Consider the following 25,034-nt stretch of genomic DNA (forward strand, 5'->3'; position numbering starts at 1 on the left):
CATGAAAGATCACCAGCATGCATGGGAACTGGTATTGGTGAAAAGGAAATTAACATGGCAGCCTCCATATCCCTCTCAGTTCAGGTGTCCTTTAAGTGATAACAGGAGTTTGGATTTAAATGTGGGACACTTTAAGAACATGCCCACTAATAGAGAGGGATAAACTGCAGCTTCAGGTACAGATACTCCACAACTGGATTGGGGTGCTTCTCAATGCCAGTTAATTGGTGTCCCAGTGTGTAATAATCCAGCCCGCTGAGCCCCTCTAAATCTGGCCTGGGTGTATGCAATCTTCAGGCTTGGACAAACTGAACCAAAGTATCTACAGTATATCTAATCCACTGAACCAGTTGTCAGTGGTGTTATGGTTAAAAAAATGAAAGCTCATTGGAGATAATTTATCATTGGCAATCCTGTCTCTTTAGGCTCCAGATAAATTAAGAAAAATGCTGGGCTTCAGAAAGAGGCTACTAGAGATGGCTCGAACCTCCAATTTTCGGTTCGCGAACCTCGAACTTGAACTTCCCAAAAAGTTTGCGAACCTGCAAACTTTTCGAACCGCAATAGACTTCAATGGGCAGGCAAACTTGAAAAACTACAAACATTGTTTCTGGCCACAAAAGTGATGGAAAAGATGTTTCAAGGGGTCTAACACCTGGAGGGGGGTATGACGGAGTGGGATACAAGCTAAAAGTCCCTGGGAAAATTACGGATTTGACACACAGCAGGGTTATAATCCCTAAAACGCAGAAATCACATTGCATTGCTAAATTGGAGGCCTAAAGTGCTTGAAAATATCTGTGTGTATACATGGATCAGCAGTTAGTGTAAGTAGTGTACTGCTTCACACTGACAGACCAAACTTACTGTGTAACGCACCACAAACAGCTGTTTGTGTAGTGATGGCCGTGCTGGACTGGTGTGCACCATGGTGAGAGTGCAAGCGATGGCGGTTTTCAAGCCCATATGGTCGGGCTGAGGTAGCTCAATGACAGAACAACTGTCCATAATGAAGCAACGACCTTATTATCTTGGGTCAGGTGTGCCCCCAACACACTCATATAGCCGGTCATTGCTTCATTGTGATACGCAAGCCCCTTCACCGTGGCAAGGTAACGATCACGAAGGGGAATTGACATATGTACATGCCTTTTGTTTTGTTGTTGCAGCCTCAGTGCAGCCAGAAAAATTAGGCATGTTAACGCACCAGAAAAATTATTATTATGTTTGGTAGCAGCCGCTGCTAGTAGCAGCGGCCATAAAAATTCGGGAATCCACCTGGAGTCCTGGACCCTGTTGGTGGTGGCGGAGAAGGCAGTCAAGCGGCCTGCAGGCAGAGATACTGTGTGGGTCTTGGGGCAGGCAGTCACACGGCGTGCAGGCAGAGATGCTGTGTGTGGGGACTGACTTAGTCTTCGGCAAGCAGTAGCCCTCCGGGATCCATGCCTCATTCATTTTGATAAAGGTGAGGTACTGAACACATTTTTGACCTTACTGCTGGTGGTATCAATGTGCAGTTTCACAGGTGCAGTGAAAAGGTATGCACTGACTGCTTCTATAATACAATTGTGCAGTCACACAGGTGCAGGGAAAAGTTATGCACTGACTGCTGCTAAAATAGAATTGTGCAGTCACACAGGTGCAGGGAAAAGGTATGCAGAGACTACTGCTATATTACAATTGTGCAGTCACATAGGTGCAGGGAAAAGGTATGCAGTGACTACTGCTATAATACAATTGTGCAGTCACACAGCTGCAGGAAAAAGGTATGCACTGACTGCTGCTATAATACAACTGTGCAGTCACACAGGTGCAGGGAAAAGGTATGCAGTGACTACTGCTATAATACAATTGTGCAGTCACACAGCTGCAGGGAAAAGGTATGCACTGACTGCTGCTATAATACAATTGTGCAGTCACACAGGTGCAGGGAAAAGGTATGCAGTGACTGCTGCTATAATACAATTGTGCAGTCACACAGGTGCAGGGAAAAGGTATGCACTGACTGGTGGTGGTATTGTATAATACAAAGTGCAGTCACACAGAGGCAGTGAAAGGTATGCACTGAATGTGCTGGGCCTGGCACAGTACAGCAATTAGCAAAGACCAAGCTGCGACAGACAAGGCTGTATATGCAATGTCAGTGACACACACACACAAAAACACATCAGAAGAACATTAGCTCTCAACAAATATCAGCAAGGAGCAAGCTAATAGACCTCCTAACTATCGCTTTCCCTATCTCTCCAATGTCTCTCGCTTCTCGCACTAATACAGCAGCACACAGAGGGAAAACATGGCTGACGCTGCTGCCTTTTATAAGGGGGGGGGGGGGGGGGGTGCTGTCACTTATCCCTTACTTACTTTGCCTGTCATAGGTAGCTACAGGTGCCACTTAGCATTATGTAGCCATAGGTACAGTCAGTATTAAGTAGCTAGAGGTGCCCCTGACTACATGGAGATCTCATCAGTGGAATGTCAAGAGCATTTACATTCTTATCAGGACTCTGCATAGGGAAGGAGGGAAGGAAGCGCTTGTGAAGGGGAGTGAGACACCTTTCCATCATCTGACGCCTGTAGGCACGTGCCTACAGTGCCTTATGGTAAATCCAGCCCTGCGGTTGGTTGTGCATTAGGTTACATGTGTGTATGCAGCTTTAGTGAGATAAGAGAAGTAGACTGGAGGGAGGGAGGGAGGGTAGTAGAGGATCATAATAGGAAAATAATAGTATAATATCTGTAAAGTAAGTTTACAGATATTCTACTATTCTGGATATTAGTAGTATTGATAGTGGAGCACTCCTCGACAAGCCAGGTGGATGTGCCACTGCCACGGTGTGACCAGCTGCACTCCAGTCACTCAACTGTAGAATCCAAGCAGACCGGCACCATCCAAATGTAATAAAGCTCTTTTATTTGCTAATAAAGCAGCATTACAGCAATGAATGCGACATTTCAGAGAAGCCGCCCCTTTATCAAGCTATGCTGTATGAATGACATTTGCACAATTTCAACGCAAAGCTTTTTTAAATATATGCATTTTAGCCCACCTTAGGCTAAATTCACAACACATTTCTTTAGTTCAGGGGTAAAAAAAAAAAAAAAAAGGACTGTGAGGTACAAACGGAACCCGAGAAGGGTCTTTCCTCGAACGCAGGGACGGTTGCTAAAATGATTCTGGTAAAATATATAGTAAGATATACTAGCATAAAGGACTGATGATACTAGGTACAATAGAAAACCGTGTCAAAGCAATTCTGCTATGCACTATCGAACATCGTCCATATTGCCAATTGCAGCTCCGTGACTTGAAGCCACCTAGCTATCAATAAAGACGTGCTGACGTGCTGAATATATGTGCAAAGTGCAAACAGCAACATCTGCTACGGACTACGGAGCGATCAAGTGGGGAACGCTAGGTGGCGCCAGTGAGCTGATTTTGGTTTTGATCACATGGGGCAGCTAGAGCAGCAATGATCATGTGACGAGGAAATCATCACAGTTGGTTGTCGGAAGTGCAGTTCCTGTTAGTTAGTGTTGTGGATCTGTATTCCAATGTCTTCCGAACGTTTTGAAGCGATCCATGAACTCTTCAGAGTGCACTTAGAGGATCTGCCCAGGCTACTAGAAAAGCTGAAGTCTCGTTATGGAGGTGAATGCATTTTTACAGCAATGCTACAAAACTGATGTGAGGTTTGTGGGGCTACACTAGCAGGATGAGCACTGAGGCAACACAGCTTATTATCTTTTAGATTCAGCTTCAACTAAAAGCATGGCCCTGGGGAGATATAAAACCTGGGTTTTAAAGGATACCTTAGTCCTCATAAAAAATAAAAAATGTGGGAGCAGGCATGTGTAGTGGGCTCTGCTCATGCCCACCGCTTCCCCCCCCCTCCCCCCATTCTCCTCTGTTATGATGCACCGACCCTCCCAGGGGCGTAGCAATAGGGGGTGCAGAGGTAGCGACCGCATCGCATTAGCTCTCTATTGGTCCTGTGCTCATAATAATCACTTATATAGATACTATAAATAGTGGTAATCATTAACAAAGTGCTCCCCATTCCCTTCTTGCACCTCTGACACTGTAGTTGCCATTGGCAGGTTTTGGTGTGCCGTATCAATGTATAGAGTGCTTGGGGGGCCCCAATGTAAAGCTTGCATCGGGGGCCCACAGCTCCTTAGCTACACCACTGGACCCTCCAAAGCTACTTCCTGGTCGGGAGGGTCACGAAAGACTGCGCAGGCGCTGCCCGGCGACATGCATCCTTTGATCGTGTGGCCGGGAGCACCCTGTGCAGACGCACTGTGCACTTGCGACGTAATGCACCTGCGCAGAGCTCTTCCAGGTGTGGGCATGCAAAGTAAGTGCAACGCCTGGACAGTCTTTGCCGACCCTCCTGACCAGGAAGTAGCTTCGGAGGGTCGGTGCATTATAAAGGAGGAGAACGGGGGAGTGGTGGGCATGAAAATAGCCCACTACACATGCCTGCTCCTCTTGTTTTTACATTTTCATGAGGACTAAGATATCCTTTAAAGTATAAAGAAACTTTCAGGCAGTCCAGGGAGAAAAAAAGTTTATTTTCCCTGTCCTGAGATATTGACAACTAAGGGTGTGGAGAGAAAAAGCTTTCTGCTCTCTGAACAATCCGTTGATCTGCTGCAAACCTACCACCATGCACCTGACCTGCCCACTTTCCAGAAAAATCTTTCCGTCCTGTGCAATTGATAGTTTAGATCAATTTTTGCGAGCGAGAAATTGATCAAAAATTATAATCAGACGGCCATGTTAGCGCATCAGTCTCTGGCAGAGTCGATCACAGTGATCAAATTCAATAAGGATATGGGCACCTTGACATTTTAAGATATTCATATTGAATCACTTTAGAACTTTTGGTATTTTGTTTCACACAATTTTGTTTTGTATTAAAAAAAGAATAAAAGTCATGTAATGCAGATCTTAGTGTCACAGGTTTCTTATAAATTATTTTGAAACTCTGTGAATCACTCTAGGATTCGAAATGACATGGGATGACTGCCTGTGGTGTATGTTGTGGACTGCTAATTGTCAGAACTTACAAGTGGGTGAGGGAGAAGGACAAAGCATTGGAGACCAGGAATTCAGAATGTACTGAAGTCAGAGGGTTATTCCAATAGCCAATGAAAGTGGGATTATATTCCCAAAATAAAACTTTTGGTATTTACTCTTGGGTACATAAAAGTACATTTGAAAACATACCCTGTGTGTAAAACATTTACTTTCTCTGCAGAGAGCACTGCAGTACAGGATTTCTCATCACGATTACATTTGCTAATCTGTAAATGTAATCATTTCCGGACAGGAGACACACTCTGCCTGTGTCTTTACTTTGCCCTCTGCCTTTTCTGCGTAAGTGACTCAGCTGTTGCCAGGGTGGTTTCTGAGCAGGGCTGTGGATTCGGTCAAAAAATCCACCGACTCCAACTCCTCATGTTAGGATTCCTCCGACTCCTCCTCTAATTTGCATATTACAATCTTGTTGATTAAAAGTATGTAACATGAAATGCATCTCTTAACAGCCAATGCTTAGGAATTTTAAAAGACAACTGAAGTGAAAGGGATATGGAGGATGCCATATTTATTCCCTTTTTAAACAATACCAGTTACCTGGATATCTGGCGGATTTTCTGCCTCTAATACTTTTAGGCTGCTTACACACAGGGACGTTACAGGCGCACGTTAGTGCGCCTGTAACGCTCCCCCAACGCACAGCAATGTAACACAAGTGGGCTGTTCACACAGCCCACGTTGCGTTTTTGCACGTTGTCCGGAAAGTGCAGCATGCGACGGCGTTAGAGCAGCTATAGCCGCGTTAGACTGTTTGCACATTCTCAGTGGGGGGCAGAGAGTAGGCGGGGAGAGCCAGCTACAGTAGCTGCGCACATGGCGCTTGGGAATGCTTTCAAATGTTTTTTTTTGTAATGTAAGAGTAGGCACTGATACTGAAATTTTAGTTTTGAGAGTATGATCCCACTTTAAAGCGGACCCAAACCAAACCTTTTTTTAAGGGCTGGTTCAGATGGACGTTTGGAGGCGTCGCGTTAGTTGGCATCGCGGCGGCAATGCGTTCGGGCTTTCAGCAGCGTTCGCATTGCGTTCGGATGCGGTCACGTTTTTTCTTCCCCTAGGGGAACATTACCCGTCGCGGTTAACCGCCCCTGGAAGCAACATGTAGCTTCCAGGGGCTCCTTGAACGCCAGTGAAAATCGGGACCCGAACGCCGCGTTCGTGTAAACGCGTGTAAAAGCTTGGTACAAACGCTCCAATTCACTTGAATGGGAGCGTTTAACGCCAAGCCCCGAACGCTGGCGGTAAACGCTGCACAAACGTCCGTCTGAACCAGCCCTAACTCAAAATATTTAGTTGCACCACTCTGACACATACAAAAATAAATCAACACTCCTTCAAGCCTATGAGCATTTCAGTGCATGCTTTTCACCCTTCTCTTTTCATAACTAGGGTTATACAGGTGGCAGCCATTAGCAATTCCTCCTTTGCCGGACACCACCTACTCCACCAGTCTGCCGGATTTTGTCCCGGCAATATGAAAGGAAGGGAGGGGTTCCTCCAATAAATGTAAAATATTTTATATTTGCCATCATGCAGCTGAAAGAAGGCTGCTATTTATTATTCTATTATTCTTGTTGAACTTTGCTTGAGCTGATTGCTGTCATTACACTGTGTGTGCTTCATTGCATGGCTTCATGCTTTGCAGGACTGTCTGGAAAAATGTTCTCTGCCACTATTGCTGATCAACTGCTAAGTCTCTTTGGTCTGTTGCAATTGCTGGATTGTGTCCATTCTCTCTGAAATTGTATACACCTGTGAAACGTGTGGAATCATTATCTACCAAGACCAAGTGTGCTTTCTATGGATCATATCGCTTATTGATGAACTGCACATAGCTTTGAGGTCCACTATACATATTTTTTATCCTGAGCTCAGGTGGACGCTTCACACTGGCTGCTAGCAGCAGATTATCATATGCATATGATTTTTGATATTTTTGTTTGCAGGTTTGTGGGGTATGGTGGGCTGATAGGGAGTGGATGTGGGGGCAGGGTGGTCCACTAGGTGGGGAGGCGGGCAGTCGGGACGGTTGCACATTTTTAATGTGAATTGTATTTGATTAATTAAGATTTTTTATAGATTTATCCAGATGAGTTTGCTGATTACTTTACTCGGATCATACCCACTTAAATATATCTCGCAATGTTTGGTGTATTTATTATTCTAATTTAGAAAATAGATTTTATTTTTGAAATCTTGTATTTTTTATTTGGGTCCACTTTAAGCAGAACTTTCCTGGTAATCTTATTCCCTTGACTGCTCAATTCATATGTCACGACTTTATGCTTGTCTCCCCATGTAAAAATAGAAAAAGCTTTAACTGAAAAAGTCACCACTGTTGTAACACAAGTTCATGCTATACACAGAGTGAATTTGCTTGAATCTTTGTTTTGTTTTTTCCGTAAGATGCATCATCTAAATTTTTTGTTTTTCAGAGGAGAAGAAAAAGCTTCTTCAAGAATTTGAAGAAAGACGGTTTGAGGCAGATGAAATGGTAATGATCACCACTAGGAACTTTCCTATCTGCTCTATTTAAGGGACAACTAAAGTGAGAGGGATATGGAGGCTGCCATATTTATTTCCTTTTAATCAATACTAGTTGCCTGGCTATCATGCTGATTCTTTGCCTCTAATACCTTTAGCCATAAACCCTGAACAAGCATGCAGCAGATCAGGTATTTCTGACATTATTATCAGATCTGACAAGATTAGCTGCATGCTTTTTTTTCTGGTGTTATTGAGACACTACTGTAGTCAAAGAGGTCAGCAGAGCTTCAACTGGTATTTTTAAAAGGAAATAAATATGGCAGTATCTGTGTCACTTCAGTTGTCCTTTAAGCATGTTTAATTTCTATTTTTAAGAATCTGTTTGAAAAACAATCCAAATTCTCCAAAATACATACCCAACTTCTATGGTCTATAGCTAAAGGTATTAGAGGCAGAGGATCAGCATGATAGCCAGGCAATTTCCACAATCTAAGACCACTGTGCCGTCACTGGGCCAATTGCTGAATTTGCTGCGAGTTCAGTGATTGGCCCAATGACGGCACAGTGGTCCCACCCGAGAGTCGGTCTGAACCAGTCCCTTAGCGGCAGCCATGATTGACAGGGCTGCACACCAATCTGCAGCACCCATGTCAGGAGCCTCTCTCCTCAGGCTAGCCGAGGGATCCCTGTTTCAATGCCTTCCTGGCAGAAGACCACTGCAGGTATGCGGCTTGTGCTGTCAGGGGACACGATGGAACAGAAGGGGACAGGCGGAGCAGTGCTTTTCAGCGCTGCTAGATTTGGGCGCAGCCGGCGGCTCCATAGACTAGAATAGGAATCACTCCTATTGCAGCGCTCAGTGAGTAACATCGGCGCCGTCAGAAGACGGAGCCGAGGTTGCTTAAAATACACAATAATTCGGCCTCCAGCAATCGCTGGAAGCCGAATTATTTCATTCCCCCACTATCCATGGCAGCCTGGAGGGGGAATAGTAATTAAAATGGCCGGGACTTGTGCAGAAGCAGGATCAGCCATATACCGCTGTATCCTGCGCCCATGTCTATCGGCGCCGATTTCAAATGTACTCGGGGACAGGCAGGTTCGCGGTTGCATTGGGATGTGGGGGAAACATGTATGTTGCAATCAGACCATAAGATGCAGGGACTCCCCTATTATACTTTTTCTTTACCGGATAGCAGTTTGTGAATTGAAGCCACTGTGTAATACCTTCATTATTCATACTTGGGAGTTTTTCATATCCTTATGTTAAAATGGGGCTTAAATCATTTGTGCAAGTACAGTGCATCATCATTGGTCTGGGCTTCATTTTAAAGAGGACCTGTAGTGAAAATAATGTAATGAATAAAATTGCTTTTGTACAATATTCATTTATAAATGATTTTGTCAATGTTTTTCCATTGTAAAATCTTTCCTTTCCCTGATAAACATTCTGAAATGTATCACAGGTGGTGACACCTTTAGTTCTGCAGATGCATCTCTACAGAATATTTATTTCTGAGAATTATGCCAACAGTCAAAATAATGCCTGGTCTCACAGAATGCTCTGGGATAAGAATTCTGCATAGCTAAACATCCTGGGCTAAGCATCACTGGGATGATAACTTTTGACAAAAAATAAAATCTATGAACTCATCATACACCTAACAGAATACCTTGGGGTGTCTTTTTTCTAAAATGGGGTCACTTGTCGGGTTGGGTAGGTGTGCTAGGGGGTGACAGGAGGTGATTGATGGGTGTCTCAAGATGTGATTAGAGGGGGGGAATAGATGCAAGCAATGCACTGGCGAGGTGATCAGGGCTGGGGTCTGAGGGCGTTCTGAGGGTGTGGGCGGGTGATTGGGTGCCCTAGGGGCAGATAGGGGTCTAATCTGATGGGTAGCAATGACAGGGGGTGATTGATGGGTAATTAGTGGGTGTTTAGGGTAGAGAACAGATGTAAACAATGCATTTGGCAGGTGATCTGACGTCGGATCTGCGGGCGATCTATTGGTGTGGGTGGGTGATCAGATTGCCCGCAAGGGGCAGGTTAGGGGCTGATTGATGGGTGGCAGTGACAGGGGGTGATTGATGGGTGATTGACAGGTGATTGACAGGTGATCAGTGGGTTATTACAGGGAAGAACACATGTAAATAATGCACTGGCGAATTGATAAGGGGGGGTGTGAGGGAAATCTGAGCGTGTAGGCCAGTGATTGGGTGCCCGCAAGGGGCAGATTAGGGTCTGATCTGATGGGTAACAGTGACAGGTGGTGATAGGGGGTGATTGATGGGTGATTGATGGGTAATTAGTGGGTGTTTAGGGTAGAGAACAGATGTAAACACTGCACTTGGGAGGTGATCTGACGTCGGATCTGCGGGCGATCTATTGGTGTGGGTGATCAGATTGCCCGCAAGGGGCAGGTTAGGGGCTGATTGATGGGTGATTGACAGGTGATCAGGGGGATAGATGCATACAGTACACGGGGGGGGGGGTCTGGGGAGAATCTGAGGGGTGGGTGATCAGGAGGGAGCAGGGGGCAGTTTAGGGAATAAAAAAAAAAATAGCGTTTACAGATAGTGACAGGGAGTGATTGATGGGTGATTAGGGGGGTGATTGGGTGCAAACAGTGGTCTGGGGGGTGGGCAGGGGGGGGGGTCTGAGGGGTGCTGTGGGCGATCAGGGGGCAGAGGGGGAAATCAGTGTGCTTGGGTGCAGACTAGGGTGGCTGCAGCCTGCCCTGGTGGTCCCTTGGACACTGGGACCACCAGGGCAGGAGGCAGCCTTTATAATACACTTTGTATACATTACAAAGTGTATTATACACTTTGTATGCGGCGATCCAGGTGCTAGTAACCCGCCGGCGCTTCCAAACGGCCGGCAGGTTACAGCGCGAGGGGGGCGGAGCCAGGCGCCGGTGGCTGATCGTGTCACGCATGATGCGATCGCTCCGCCCATGCCCGTACAAGGACCGCCGCCAATTGTACATGCAGCGGTTCTTGCGGGATCCACTTGCCGGCTGCCTCTGTGCAGTGGGCGGTCGGCAAGTGGTTAAAGTGGGCCTGAATTCTTGCACAGGACAGAAGGAAAACATAGAGAAATGCACCCTGTATGTATTTACAGAGTTTAGCCTGTCAGTGTTCTCCCCAGGCTCTTTTAGGCGGGTGCTCCACCCGGCTAGATTTGGTGACCACCCGGCTGTCATCGGCTCACCTCCTTACCTCCTCCTATGCTGTAAGCACAGTTGCCCTGCATTTTCAACTCGCCCCACCCGGCTGCTTTTTCATGCCACCCGGCTACTATTTCATGCCACCCGGCTGGGAAAAAATTCTGGGGAGAACACTGCCTGTCTTAATTCCCCCTCTTCTGTGACTAATCATAACTGTAATTTGATGTCTCAGCTGTGTCAGCTCAGGAATCTCGGCAGTCCTCGGCAGAGCAGCTAATTTGTAAACAAAGGAAGTTAACCCTATGTCAGCTTCCATGAAAGCAGGAAGTAGACACACTGCAGATCTATTGCAAGGTTTGTATCCGCTGTCAGTGGTGGGCTCACGAGTCCCTAAGGACTCGAATACTTGATTCAAATAAGGCTTAATTGCCTCAGCTCTGCGGCTGGGAGGGGGGTTAGTTACCCATAAGTCCGTCGTCTTTTCTGCATTCCATCTTGCACGCATCCTGTTAGACGTGTTGCAAGACTCACTCCTGCACACTTCCTCCTTCCGGCTTGAAGTAGGAAGTGCACAGTAGTGAGTCTTGCAATGCGACCAATAAGACACGTACAAGATATTTGGAACGCAGAAAAGACAACGGACTTATGGGTAACTAACCCCGTGTCTCCCAGCCGCACAGCTGAGGTAATTAAGCCATATCTGAATCAAGTATTCGAGTCCTTAGGGACCCGTGAGCCCACCGCTGCCCGCTGTAACAAAGAAATGTTCTTCTGTAAAGGTTAAAGAGACACTGAAGCGAAAAAAAATATGATATAATGAATTGGTTGTGTACTATGAATAATTACTAGAAGATTAGCAGCAAAGAAAATATTCTCATACTTTTATTTTCAGGTATATAGTGTTTTTTCTAACATTGCATTATTCTATAATATGTGCACATTACACAACACTCAGCATTCAAAATTATTCTTTCAGAGCAGTCTGTGAAGTAATGACCTCTCCTCTAGCAGAGTAAAAGTAAACAGTTCACTTACAGTTGAGATAATAAAAGTCAGATAACAGCCCTCTCCAGGACTAACTTAGTCGGAGAGCTTAATGGCTTGTTTGCATAGAGATAACAACTGGAGTTTCTCAACTCTTCCTGTACTGGAAACAATTAGACTGATGTATCTGATCTTAATGTTTTATTTCTTAGCTGTACTACACATACAAATCATAATATAATTTTTTTTCGCTTCAGTGTCTCTTTAATATGCTGTTGCTTATCTTTTAGAGCAGAGAGGTGGTTCTGAGTTCAGGTCTGCTCTAAGCAGTCTTGAATAGCGGTACATATCCCTTTATCACAAAATACTGAAATACTTTCATGCAATATTTATATTGGACTTTAATCCTCATTAATGGTCTGATTTTCTTTTTAGCTCACACAGATGGAAAAAGAATTAAAACGTGCCCCACCGTCTTTTCAGAATGAGATGATGAGCAAGCTGCGTGCCTATCGGCGAGACCTTGCTAAGCTGCAGAATGAAGGTAGAAACAGTCATCAGTTTTCTGGATTAGGTCATGAGAACAGCAGAAGGGGGCCAAACAGTGCGGGAAGCGAGTACAATGTAAGTGTTACAGTATAATATGGAACACACACATTTGTGTTTGTCCATTTAGCCTTGTGTTTAGAGTGTCTGTGTGTATAATGTTATGTTGTTAAATCGACTACCATTTGAATTTTCAAGCCTGCTTTGAATTTCTAAAACTGATTGCAAACCCAGATTGTACTACTTTTCTAGTTTGGAATTTATACTCTACTGTACACCCTGGCCAGTTATTGTCTTCTTCCTATATGAATAATTAGCTGCTGTTGCACCAATTATAGTGGCTGGATAGTGTACTGGTTAAGGGCTCTGCCTTTGACATGGGAGACCAGGGTTCAAATCCTGGCTAGGTCAAGTATCTATTCAGTAAGGAGTTCAAGGCAAGACTCCCTAACACTGCAGGATGGCCTCTTGAGCGTGTCCCAGTGGCTGCAGCTCTTGAGCACTTTGAGTCCGACAGGAGAAAAGCGCTATACAAATGTTCAGATTATTATTTTATATTATTGATTAACCTCCTTAGCGGTAACAACGTGCTGGACACGGGGTAAGCCGCGCAGGAGGATTTCTCAGGCCCCGCTGGTCCAATTTGCATCTTTTTTTTTTTTTCTTTTAATACACGAGGCTAACACTTTGCTAGCTGTGTGTTACTTTCGATCGCCGCCGCTCCGCGCCGATTCGCCGCTACCCGCCGCATCAGTGGGTGCCCCCCCCCTCGGAGACCCGTGCGCTGCCTGGCCAATCAGTGCCAGGCATCGCTGAGGGGTGGATCGGGACTCCCTCTGACGTCACGACGTTGATGATGTTGGTGACGTCATCGTGCCGGTCGCCATGGCGACGGGGAAAACCCTCATGGAAATCCCGTTCAGAACGGGATTTCCAGATGGGCATACGCGCCGGCGGCGATCGGTGAGTATGGGGGGACACCGCAGGGAGGGGGGAAGCTAGCTACATGCTAAAAAAAAAAAAAAAGTATAAAAAACCGCAAGAATCATACCGTCAGGGAGGTTAAAGAAAATCTGTAATAAAGAAAAGTGCCCCTGGGAATACTTACCTCGGGAGGGGGAAGACCCTGCATCCTAATGAGGCTTCCCCCTTCCTCCTGTGCAGGACCGATCCAGCGCTGGCTCCCTAAATCCGCAGCAAATGGCAATATTTACCTTTGGGATCCAGCACAAGCGCACTACCCTCTTCCCCTTCAGGCTCTGTCAGAAATGGCCAAGCTCAATCAGGTCCGTTCTACTACGCAAGTGTATTGGACTCTGCCTCATGCATCTCTGCGAAATTTTCATTTACTGAGAGTTCCAAAGCCAGCACAAAATATACCTTGTCTCCCAGAATGCTCTGGAAGGAGAATTCCACATAACTAAACAGCCTCGGCTATGCATTACAGAGAGGGCAGTGTTACCAATATATAGATATAGGAAGTATGTTACTTACATAAAATTGGGCATCCTGAATAATTTTATGTATTCTACTATATGTCACTACAGTGCCTCTTTAACCACCTGAGCGGTCTGGACGAGCTCAGCTCGTCCAACACCGCCGGAGGCTGCCGCTCAGGCCCTGCTGGGCCGATTTACATCAAATAAAAAGCAGCACACGCAGCCGGCACTTTGCCAGCCGCGTGTGCTGCCTGATCGCCGCCGCTCTGCGGCGATCCGCCGCGAGCAGCGGCGAAAGAGGGTCCCCCCAGCCGCCTGAGCCCAGCGTAGCCGGAACAAAAAGTTCCGGCCAGCGCTAAGGGCTGGATCGGAGGCGGCTGACGTCAGGACGTCGGCTGACGTCGATGACGTCACTCCGCTCGTCGCTATGGCGACGATATAAGCAAAACAAGGAAGGCCGCTCATTGCGGCCTTCCTTGTTTATTCTGGGCGCCGGAGGCGATCGGAAGATCGCCTCCGGAGCGCCCTCTAGTGGGCTTTCATGCAGCCAACTTTCAGTTGGCTGCATGAAATAGTTTTTTTTTTATTTAAAAAAAACCCTCCCGCAGCCACCCTGGCGATTTAATCAGAACGCCAGGGTGGTTAATGAATAGTGTTTTGCTGTTGCTGCGGAGTCCCTCATTATTTTCCTCTCATTCTCTAAATAATGGTTGTATGCACTCACACTGTGTGACTTTGTCTGCTTTATTATAGGCCATATTGATTACCTCTCGGGGATAGTGTTTTTCTTTAGACCTTTCTTTCAAAATATTGCATTGTACCAAATAATCGATATCAGATGTTTAATTACATACTTGAACTGACTAAAAGGGGTCAAGGCCACTCCAAAAAAAAAAATGTTGCCACAGTGTACCGCTCTAAAACATCTTATCAGAAAAACATTCATTTTGTTCACCTGCATAATAGAAAGTTAAAAATTACACCAGGAAGAGCAGTGGGAACAGTCTAAGCCATTAGTTGAAAGACTGAAATTTCCTGCACTAAAAGAGAACCTGAGGAGTCAAATAATTTTAATAAAAATAAACGCACGGGCTGGCCGCAATCCCTGTCGCTCTGTGTTACTTCTGTGGGCAGCTATGATTTACTTTCTGTTTCCATGACCCCCTGTCACGGCGCTGCAAGCTTTGCTCTGTGTCTTACATAGCAGGAGAGCAGCCAGGGAGTGGCAGAACTGCCCTATTAAGGCCTGGGAAGGGGTGATGGGAACGCCCGAGCCTGGGAAGGGGTGATAGGAATGCCCCCAGTGGGTGTTTTTCAGGAGTGCCTCTCCTGCTAAGGGCGCCCTTCCCCTCAAGATTGCCGACAAGCTGCATGCCGGCAATTCGAGGGGGTCACAGTGTGGTGCAGGGGGAACAGAGGGCAGCACATAGGGGACACAAAGGCATGTCATAGACCGGGGAACATGGTCTTCCCCCCCCCCCCCCCCCCCCCTTCCCAGTGCCACACTTTAATTGGGACAATAGTCTGCAAATTACTCATCAAAATGCAATGCTCTACATACAGATTACTCATTGGCAATAGATATAGTATCGTCCTGGTTATCCGTAACTCCACTGACCATCAGTCTCACCCAACCAGCACACAAAAATAAGCACTTTGTGAAAACCTTTGAGGAGTCATATGTCGCCAAATCAAAAAGTAATCAAGTGATTATAACGGATGTCTCAGTTAATTAAAATATACAAAATTGCAGGTGAGGAATCCCTTTTTCCAAAATTGTAAGTTTTGGGAAAGGGTGCATGCGAAATAGAACCGCACACTGTCAGCAATATTTATAAAATTTCACCCAATCCACTGCATTCTCACTATCTGTCCAATGTGAAGTGTCCACATCACTAGGGGAGGTTACAATCCAAAAGAGCCACTACTGGGGAGTCCATAGTAGTCCATATCCTTCTTCCTCTTCTTGTGAAAACATGTATGTGGTTCAGATGTGTTCGGCTGGTTCCCATCTGTCTTTGGCTTTCTCTGTTGGTGGTCACAGCTCCAGCATACATATGATTCAGCCGCCGGGAGATGTGGGCACAGGGAAAAGCTACTAAACGGCTCACCCTGCTCCTGCAAAAGTCCCAGCGGAGTTAATTACTATTCCTCCTCCAGGCCACCATATATAGTGGGAAAAGGTGTTCCGCTATTTCTGGCCGAATAACTTTGTTTTTATTTTAGTCATAATTCCTATTATGGCCTATAGTGGCACCGGCTGTACCCAAATCTTCTGCGCTGTTTTTACAACGCTCGACAGCTCTAACCCTTCTCACCACACTAAGACAACTTCAGAGTCTCCATGTAAGAGAGCTGTGGAAAGTTAAAACCAAACAAAACCCAGCAACTAAAACAAAGGCATCTGCTTTTTAATTGCACATACAGAATAATATCTTGGATAAAAAACATAAAATATAATGACATCCCTCCTGAGTTTCATCAGTCTTCTTCTTCACGGGTGTAATAATCTTGCTGATCTATATGATCCCCAAAAAATTATTTGTTAGATGAGCTTAAAAATAAGGTTGTTGTCAATAAATAATTTATGGAGGACAAAGTGTAAGCCATAGGGGTTAGTGTTACCATATATGTATTTTTCTTGATGTGACCCTTTATATAGGCTGTGAAAATTTAGTGGACACTTGGTATCCATAGGAGTATGATATGTCTGCAAATAGAGTCCATTAGTGATATGCCAGGCAGTTATATTTGGTTTTGTATGGCAGTAGGTGCTGCCATTAACTTGAGCTGGGCACATGACTGATAAGAATTCTAATTCTGCCTAATTTTATCTGCACACACAAAGTCTTGAGTTGAACATGTTAAAGGGAATCTAAACTGAGAAGGATATGGATTTTTCCTTGTAAAAAAAATACCAGTTGCCCGACTCTCCTGCTGTTCCTGCGTCTATAATACTTCTAGCCACAGCCAATCAACAAGCATACAGATCAGGTGCTCTGACTGAATTCAGACTGGATTAGCTGCATGCTTGTTTGTGTGATTCAGCCACTGCTGTAGCCAAAGAGATCAACAGGAGAGTCAGGCAACTGGTATTGTTTAAATGGAAACATCCATATCCCTCTCAGTTAAGGTTCCCTTTAAACCCTAAAACAATTACTGAGATGCACCATATGGCACTCACGCTGTTTAGTGATGGCAATAACTGGAGTTGTGTGCAGGGATGGGGCTGACAATTGTCCTGCTTGAAGGCCTTCTCGATTTCTTCTTCTTGGTAAATCCCAGTACCTGGTGTCACATGCACCTATATTGCTTTTACCATGTGCTTTCCAGCCACCACACTTACGTTGCAAGTATTAGACATGTCTACAGAACGTCAGTGGGTGTCTCTAGTAAAGGATGTGTGGCACCTGGGAGAAGTAGGGAGATGTGAACCCATGGCCTGTATGCAATTCACTTTTTCCCCTGAGTTTTCTCCAAGGAGATACATTTTCATCTTGTATTTAAAATAACTTTTCAGCATTTTGGAATTGAAAAAGTATCAAAAAGTAGTTGAAAAATTGCTATCACAATTATTTTGAGTATTTTCTTGCTTGCTGGTGATTAAAAATGCATTTTATTTACAAGTTATGAAAATATGACCTAGGAGAAAACTCTGGAGAAAAGGTGAATTGCATATGGGCCCTAATGTCAAATTTTAAGATTTTGAAAGAAGACAACGTGGAAAAAGCCTTTGGAAAAGTACCAGCGTCATAGTTGGTTTTCGTTCAGACTCCAGATCTGTGCTGTCAGGAAAGTCCATATGTTGTGTTTGAAATAGAAAATTGCTACCTATAGTAATCTGTTCCTAGATATGTACATACATTTGCCAAAACCCATTTATATTGCTAACCCATCTATCATCGATGACCAAAGGTAAACGACCAAGAAAAAGAGGGTGATCTGGACTACGTGACTGATCTTCAGTGGGCTTTATAATGTCCTTGTGTCAGGACTGTAAAGTTGATACTCATTGTAGTTAGTGCTCAGGCCCTACGGGAGAACTGCACTTGACAAATGTTTTGTCTTTATTGTTGCTGCTGTAGTTTATCATATTTAAAGTGATTACATTTGTTTTCTGTTATTTTGCAGAATCCTGTCCAGACTCAAAGGACACTGCTCCTTCAAGGCAATGAAAGCTTAAACAGAGCTACAGATAGTATAGCCAGAGCCCACCATATAGCTGCTGAAACAGACGCCATTGGCCGAGATATTGTAGAAGAGCTTGATGGTCAGAGAGAACAGTTAGAACGAACAAAGGATCGAGTAAGTTATAGCAAATTAAATGGTGCCTGAATTGATATGTGACATGAGATAAATGTGTATGTAGGGGGAGAATAGATGTGTGTTTGGCCTGCTTAAAGTGTACTTGAGACAAATACTGTCCCAGGATTTATACTTATCTGGAGCTTCCGTCTGGCCATTCGGTCTTTTGTTGCCTCCCTGGGCTGCTCCGGTCCCCAGCTGGGTGGCTCAGATGCTCTTCCTTGCACATGCGCAACTAAGAACGTGTGAGCCAATGTCCCGGACCGTCCAACAGGGGACGGGACGGGAGTGGCCGGAGAGACGGCGGTGGACTGAAGGGGGCTGGAGGAAACCCCAGCTAAGTATAAATCCTGGGACAGTATCTCCTGTTTCCTTTAAAGTAAATGTGAAGCAAAAAAAAAAAAAAAAAAAAAAAAAAGCATATACTTACAGTACCTCTGGAGAAGGAATGCTCTGGATCCACAGAGCCTTTCCTGTCCTCTCTTGCTTCCCTCAGTCCAGCATTGTACCTCCGTTGTGTGCATTCGACCAACTGGTCGAATACACGTCCGTGAGCCCTAGGGAGTCTTTGGAAGCACTCATGTCCCCAAGTGGTTCCAGAGACGGGCGGCTCCAAACTGCTCTTGAGTGACTGCATGCTCGCATGTGCAGTACGGAGCTTCCCATCTTCAGAATCACTCGAGTGCTTCCAAAGCCTCCCGAGGTGGCAGATTTAAATCTGGTGGTGGCGCAGGAACAAGAGAGCACAGGGAAGGCTCTATAGGACCCAAAGCCTTCCTTGTCTATAGGTAAGTGTCTGCCTTTTCAGTTTTAAGTCACTTCACATTTACTGTAACTCTTTCTGATACTTATTACAGACCATTAGACTCTAACATGGCTGGGTATAGATTAAAAAAAGTCGCTGAAGATGGCAGCTGTAAAACATTAAGAACTGTCATAATTCACCTTTTAGCTTTGATACATAAAGTAAAACTATGGGATTCCAGGAAACCTCTATTAAGGATTAGGACTATAAATATTATTTGGTTTTCTCATCAGTTCCTTTTCAGTTCAGGCTTGCTTTTAAGTACCCATGAAATGGAAAAAAAACTTTGTGAATTTAGCCCATGGTGGGCTAGATAACCTGCTGCTGACATCTCTCATGCTGCTCATTGCCTTTGGGGTCTCCCCCGTTCCTTTGAATATTCGACTGGCTCATTTGTCAAATAATCCGAAGGAAGTGTCTGTGGCCATGCACAAGCACATCTGAGCTGGCCATGCACAAGCTCCAAACAGTGCATGCCCAGTTAGAAAATATGCTTGTGCATGAAAGAAAGGAGGCACACAAAAGCTTGTTCTCACTGGGCATGCACTTTTCAGAACTCGTGCATGCCCCATTCAGAATTTCTTATTCACATCTTGGTGAACGTCCAGGAGGCTGTGGGGTTAAGAGGCTCTGGAATGGGGAAAGGAGGGACCCTGAAGACAAAGAACAGCATGAGGATTGCCAGGTAAGTCTTGCACCCCACTATTCTTATTTTAAACTTTCATCACACTTCAGGGCCCTTTCACACTGGGCCAGTGTGGTATTTTTACCACACCGAACCGCAGGGCAATGAAAGTCTATTGAGGCTTTCATATCTACACAATGCAACAGAAGTGACATTCACCGCATCCCCGATGCTAGGACAAATCTACATTACCGTGCGGTTCTGCAATGACATTTGGCGAACCAGAAGTCATGTAAGTCTGTGGCGACGCATGTGTGAAAACCCGCCGCAAGTTTTATGCGTCGCTCTTCCGTGAGAGCGTATTTTAGCAATACGCTTCCGCGTACATCATCTCTTTGCCAACAGGAACTGAGCTTCACTTCCTGCTTGGCCGGATGCCAGACGGGCATGTTTTTGGCGAACGCCAATCTGTTGTCTGAAACCAGCTTCGGGTGTGCTTTAAAGTGTAATTGAGATGTTTGTGAAGCGCAAGTAGGAGTCCTGGCCCTGTCTGCAGATTCAGTGCTCAATGGTGCTGTAGTATGATGTTCAGGTGAGTTCGGAACAATGTTCCAAATTCAACCACCAACACTATTCTGGAGCCACTGGAGTGCAGTGTTTGAGATTTTAATAAATGCTGTAGCCGGAGTTGAGGTGCTGGAGCCACTTAAGAGCCAGAGATGGTTAACGCAAAACATTATCAGCCGTTTGCTGCATCTCATGCTTTTATATCATGCCAAATTTTGTATAAATGTTATTCTTTTTTTCTGTTTTAGTTGATAAACACAGGTGAGAATCTCGGCAGAAGCAGAAAGATCCTGCGAAACATGTCTCGAAAGTAAGTTTATATAGATTGATAGCTACTTAGGATGTTAATGTAATTTTTCACTGTAAGACATATATATGGATGCTGTAAGGATATATGGAGGCTGTCACTGCTAACCCCTTCTATTAAATTGTTACCTTTTTATGGAAGACGTCACAGCTGGATCTTATGGTTGTGTAGGGGAGGTCATGCTCATTTGGCCTTTGGACTTTAGAGGCCACACAATCTTGAACAGTCAGCTGAATCAATACAATAGAAAACTTAATGCTAGTAAGACAGGTACGATAATAGAATATGGTCCCAACGTGAAGTATTTTGAGCTATTTTTAGCTTGGATTTCACTCGGGAATCTTTGAAAGAACAGAGGAATTATATGCCATTAATAACGGGGAAGAGAGGTTTTTTTTTTTTTTTTTTTTTAATAAAACCTTTGTTATAATATGTTTGCTTTCAGATAGGGTTATAGAGGAAAGTTCAAAGAGCCAACATGAGAGTTTAACCACTTTACCCCCACGTGTACAGATTTCTCCGTCCCTTTTTCCATCTTTTCACCACCAGGGACGGAGAAATCCGTACTTTCCGCGCTCCCGCCGCTGCCCGCGCTCCTGCTCGCTCTAGCACGCACTCCCGCTCGCAAACACGCCGCCGGCCGCTCGCCCGGAGATCAATGAACGGGAAAATCCATTCCTGTTCGTTGATCTAAGCTCCGCAATGATCCGCTTCTTCTCCGATAAGCAGCGCGATCATTGTGAAGAAAAAAAAAATTTCCCAGCCTCCTAGTACTTCCTGCAAGCCTCCAGAAGGACGCTTGCAGGTCGCATTAAACAAAAAATTACTGTTGCCATCTTGTGGCCAAATAGTAAAACTACACCCTAAAGCATTTTTCACATACAAATACATTAGTTTTACACAAAAAATTAACTCCTTACCTCCCACACTCCCCAATTATTATTTTTTTAAATAAAAAAAATTACATTTAAAAAAAATACATAAATAGTTACCTTAGGGACTGAACTTTTTAAATATTTATGTCAAGAGGGCATAACACTGTTACTTTATAAACTGTGGGCTTATAATTAGGGTTGGACGCAAAACTGAAAAAAAATGCACCTTTATTTCCAAATAAAATATTGGCGCCAAACATTGTGATAGGGACATAATTTAAACGGTTTTATAACCAGGACAAATGGGCAAATAAATTTCATGGGTTTTAATTACAGTAGCATGCATTATTTAAATATATAAAGGCTGAAAACTGAAAAATAATACATTTCTTCCCACATTTTTACCTATTTTCCCATTAAAACACATTTAGAATAAAATAATTCTGGGCATAATGTCCCACCTAAAGAAAGCCTAATTGGTGGCGAAAAAACAAGATATCATTTAATTGCGATAAGTAATAATAAAGTTAAAGACGAATGAATGGAAGGAGCGCTGAAAGGTGAAAATTGCTCTGGTGGTCAAGAGGTAAAACCCCTCAGTTGGGAAGTGGTTAAAGGACAATCGAGGTGACATGTGACATGATGAGATAGACATGTGTATGTATAGTGCCAAGCACACAAATAACTAGGCTGTGTTTCTTTTTTCTTTCTCTGCCTGAAAAGGTTAAACATCAGGTATGCAAGTGACAGTTTCTGTCTGGGTCGGACTGGATCAGACTGTAGCATAACCCTCACTGATAAGTAATTACAGCCATAAAACACTTTCCTGTCAATAAATGGCTTCTGAGAGCAGGAAAGAGATAAAAGGGGTCAATATGTCATAGATTTGAGCTCTGACATACTTCAATGAAGCTGTCATTGAGCAGAGACAACAAAACAGTAAAAGCTTAAAAACTAGATTTATATGTAAAATAAAACTGGGATATCTAAAAAAAAAAAAAGTATTTTTTAGGAGACTGAAGATAGATACAGTTGTTTTTCTCATCAGTTTATTTTCATTTCATCATTTCAAGATGGCCTTCTGGATTTACTATTCTCTAAGTCACTTATGGAGAATGAGCATGGAGATTATGTGTTATATTCTCACTGTGGTTTTGCTACAAGTAGGATTTTTCCAGCTCAGGGATTCAGAAAGTACAGCAGCCAAACTACTAACATTTTTTTTTTTTACTGAATTACTGAACGTGCACAGAGTGAATCCAGCCATAAGGTACTATGAAATCCTTTACTGTGTAACCTATCAAAGCTATACTGGATCAACCTGTCCATTTCTCCTGTCATTAATAAGACTACAGTGAAACTGAAGTGAAAATAAGCTTAGGATATAACGACTTGTATGTGTAGTACAAATAATATATAGAACATTGGTAGTAAAGAAGAGAGTCTCATATTTTTATTTTCAGATATATTGTTTTTTTTTTTTGGTTTTTTTTAACAAACATTGCATCATTCTGTTTGTAAAAAAAAAACAAAACAAAAAAAAAAAAAAACTATATATCTGAAAATAAAAATATGAGACTCTTTTCTTTACTACCAATGTTCTATATATTATTTGTACTACACATACAAGTCATTATATCCTAAGTTTATTTTCACTTCAGTTTCACTGTAGTCTTATTAATGACAGCAGAAATGGACAGGTTGATACAGTATAGCTTTGATAGGTTACACAGTAAAGGATTTCATAGTACCTTATGGCTGGATTCACTCTGTGCACGTTCAGTAATTCAGTAAAAAAAAATGTTAGTAGTTTGGCTGCTGTACTTTCTGAATCCCTGAGCTGGAAAAATCCTACTTGTAGCAAAACCACAGTGAGAATATAACACATAATCTCCATGCTCATTCTCCATAAGTGACTTAGAAAATAGTAAATCCAGAAGGCCATCTTGAAATGGTTTCAAAAGGTTATTCATCACGCCAACAGAGCCCTCCTAAATCCTTTCACACAAAAGATTTCTCATTTTGAACAAAAGTAAACTTATTTTTTCCTTTGAAAATGTACCCCATTAACTCGCTGCATGGAGTTGTATTTTTGCTGTAAATGGAAGGAAGTCCCCCCCTCTTAACCACTTTAGGACCGAGCTGATTGAAATCTACGCCCTGTTTTGGTGGTTGGCTGGCTGGGGGGAGATTTCAATCAGCCACCGCTGCGCGCATCTGGCGTTTCCGTCGCTCCCGCCGATCTCGACTCTTATTCCCCGCCGTCTCTCGCCGCAGCTCACTGGCTCTGCTCGTCTCTATGATGGCAGAGTTCCTGTGAGCTTGTCTGGAGCCGATTTTCATTGGCTCTTGACCCTGTCTATTCAACGTAAGCCGCTTACATTGATAGGCAGGGTCAGGAGCCAATCAAAGCGGCTCCTGACCGGCTCACAGGAACTCTGTGGTGGCCCAGGTTCCAGACGTGCGGCGATGTTTGGCGATTCGTCGTTTTCCATCGGCATTCCGCCGTTTCTGTACTAGCGGTCTCTGGTCCTTAAGGGGGCGGAGACCGCTGGTACTTAAGTGGTTAAGGTGTATCATTTATAATACAGGAATGAATGTTGCCAGTTTGAGATCCCACAGATATCCACTGTGTGTGGATAGACTAGACAAGACAAGACAAATAACATTTATATTGCGCTTTTCTCCTTGCGGACTCAAAGCGCCAGAGCAGAGCAGCAGCCACTAGGGCGCGCTCTATTGGCAGTAGCAGTGTAAGGGAGACTTGCCAAAGGTCTCCTACTGAATTAGTGCTGGATTACTGAACAGGCAGAGCCGAGATTCGAACCCTGGTCTCCTGTGTCAGAGGCAGAGCCCTTAACCATTACACCTTCACCATAGGTATACCTAAACATATGTTTAACCTTTTAGCGGCCCTGCACGAGTTGTCTTGTGTTTAGACAACTCTTGGCAGGGCATCAGCAGCCGGCTGAAATCATTTTGCTGCCTAATGCAGCTATGAAGAGGGTCACAGGGAGCATTTTTATACAGTATTTACCTGTCCGGACGTCTGGATCAGCTTCTCCTCTTCCTCCACCCGTGCCGCTGCAATACCAACATCGTCTTTTGGTTTTCCAATCACATGGTATCACATGTGATCGAGGCTCCGAAGATAGTGTCAGCGTTGCAGCGCCACCCGGTGGTGGAAGAGTGGTTAAGGGAGAGACTCTTCCATCACTGGCAAACAGCTGATGGCCAGAAAAATTGCATGATTTCTTCTGAAATATTTCCATTTTTCAGATCGCCATATTCATAAATGTGTCAGTTTAAAAATAGCTTCTTTCAAAAGAGATAACCAATTTGTTGTCCATATTTTTCTTTGCAGTCACCTTTTAAAAACAATATTCACCTGATTTATTATTATATTTATTACGAGTTAATCATAATGATTTTGGTTTGTGGTGGAGTAGAAGCGGATGTAGGTGGAGTTTTATAGTCTTATTGTGTTCTAACTTTGTGTAACAAGCTCTTTCCTTGTTGTTTTTCCTTATTTTAGAATTGTGACAAACAAATTTCTGCTTATCATCATTATTATTCTGGAGCTTGCCATTCTTGGTGGATTAGTTTATTACAAATTCTTCAGAAAAACCTGAGCCTCTTCTACAGATGACTCTAATCCAGAGCAAAAGCTCCGAAATACAAGACAGCAAGTCATCTGATTTCAGCGGTTATGAAACGTACTGCAAACAATTGATGACTCTAAGGGACTAAAAATGTCATCCTTTCTCTGGACACTATAATTCCAGAAAGTGAATAACTAAACTCTGTACTCTTGACATTA

General features: G+C 44.0%; 1 protein-coding gene across 1 annotated transcript; it reads left to right on the forward strand.

Moving 5' to 3' along the window:
* Nucleotides 1-3,491: 3,491 nt before the first annotated feature.
* Nucleotides 3,492-25,034, forward strand: VTI1B (vesicle transport through interaction with t-SNAREs 1B). The gene is made up of 6 exons (XM_068251659.1): nt 3,492-3,652; nt 7,543-7,601; nt 12,181-12,369; nt 17,862-18,035; nt 20,281-20,342; nt 24,750-25,034. Exons 1-6 carry the CDS (start codon nt 3,556-3,558, stop codon nt 24,844-24,846), a joined length of 678 nt encoding a protein of 225 aa, XP_068107760.1. The 5' UTR covers nt 3,492-3,555; the 3' UTR covers nt 24,847-25,034.

The sequence above is a fragment of the Hyperolius riggenbachi genome, chromosome 9 (genome assembly GCF_040937935.1).
Source record: "Hyperolius riggenbachi isolate aHypRig1 chromosome 9, aHypRig1.pri, whole genome shotgun sequence".
In the NCBI taxonomy this organism is placed as follows: domain Eukaryota; kingdom Metazoa; phylum Chordata; class Amphibia; order Anura; family Hyperoliidae; genus Hyperolius; species Hyperolius riggenbachi.

Excerpts from the sequence above, each read along its gene's own strand:
- VTI1B (XM_068251659.1), top strand. The coding sequence starts at position 3,556 with ATGTCTTCCGAACGTTTTGAAGCGATCCATGAACTCTTCAGAGTGCAC. Across the intron at positions 3,653-7,542 it reads GCTGAAGTCTCGTTATGGAG|AGGAGAAGAAAAAGCTTCTT; the intron begins GTGAATGCATTT and ends TTTGTTTTTCAG. Across the intron at positions 7,602-12,180 it reads GGTTTGAGGCAGATGAAATG|CTCACACAGATGGAAAAAGA; the intron begins GTAATGATCACC and ends TTTTCTTTTTAG.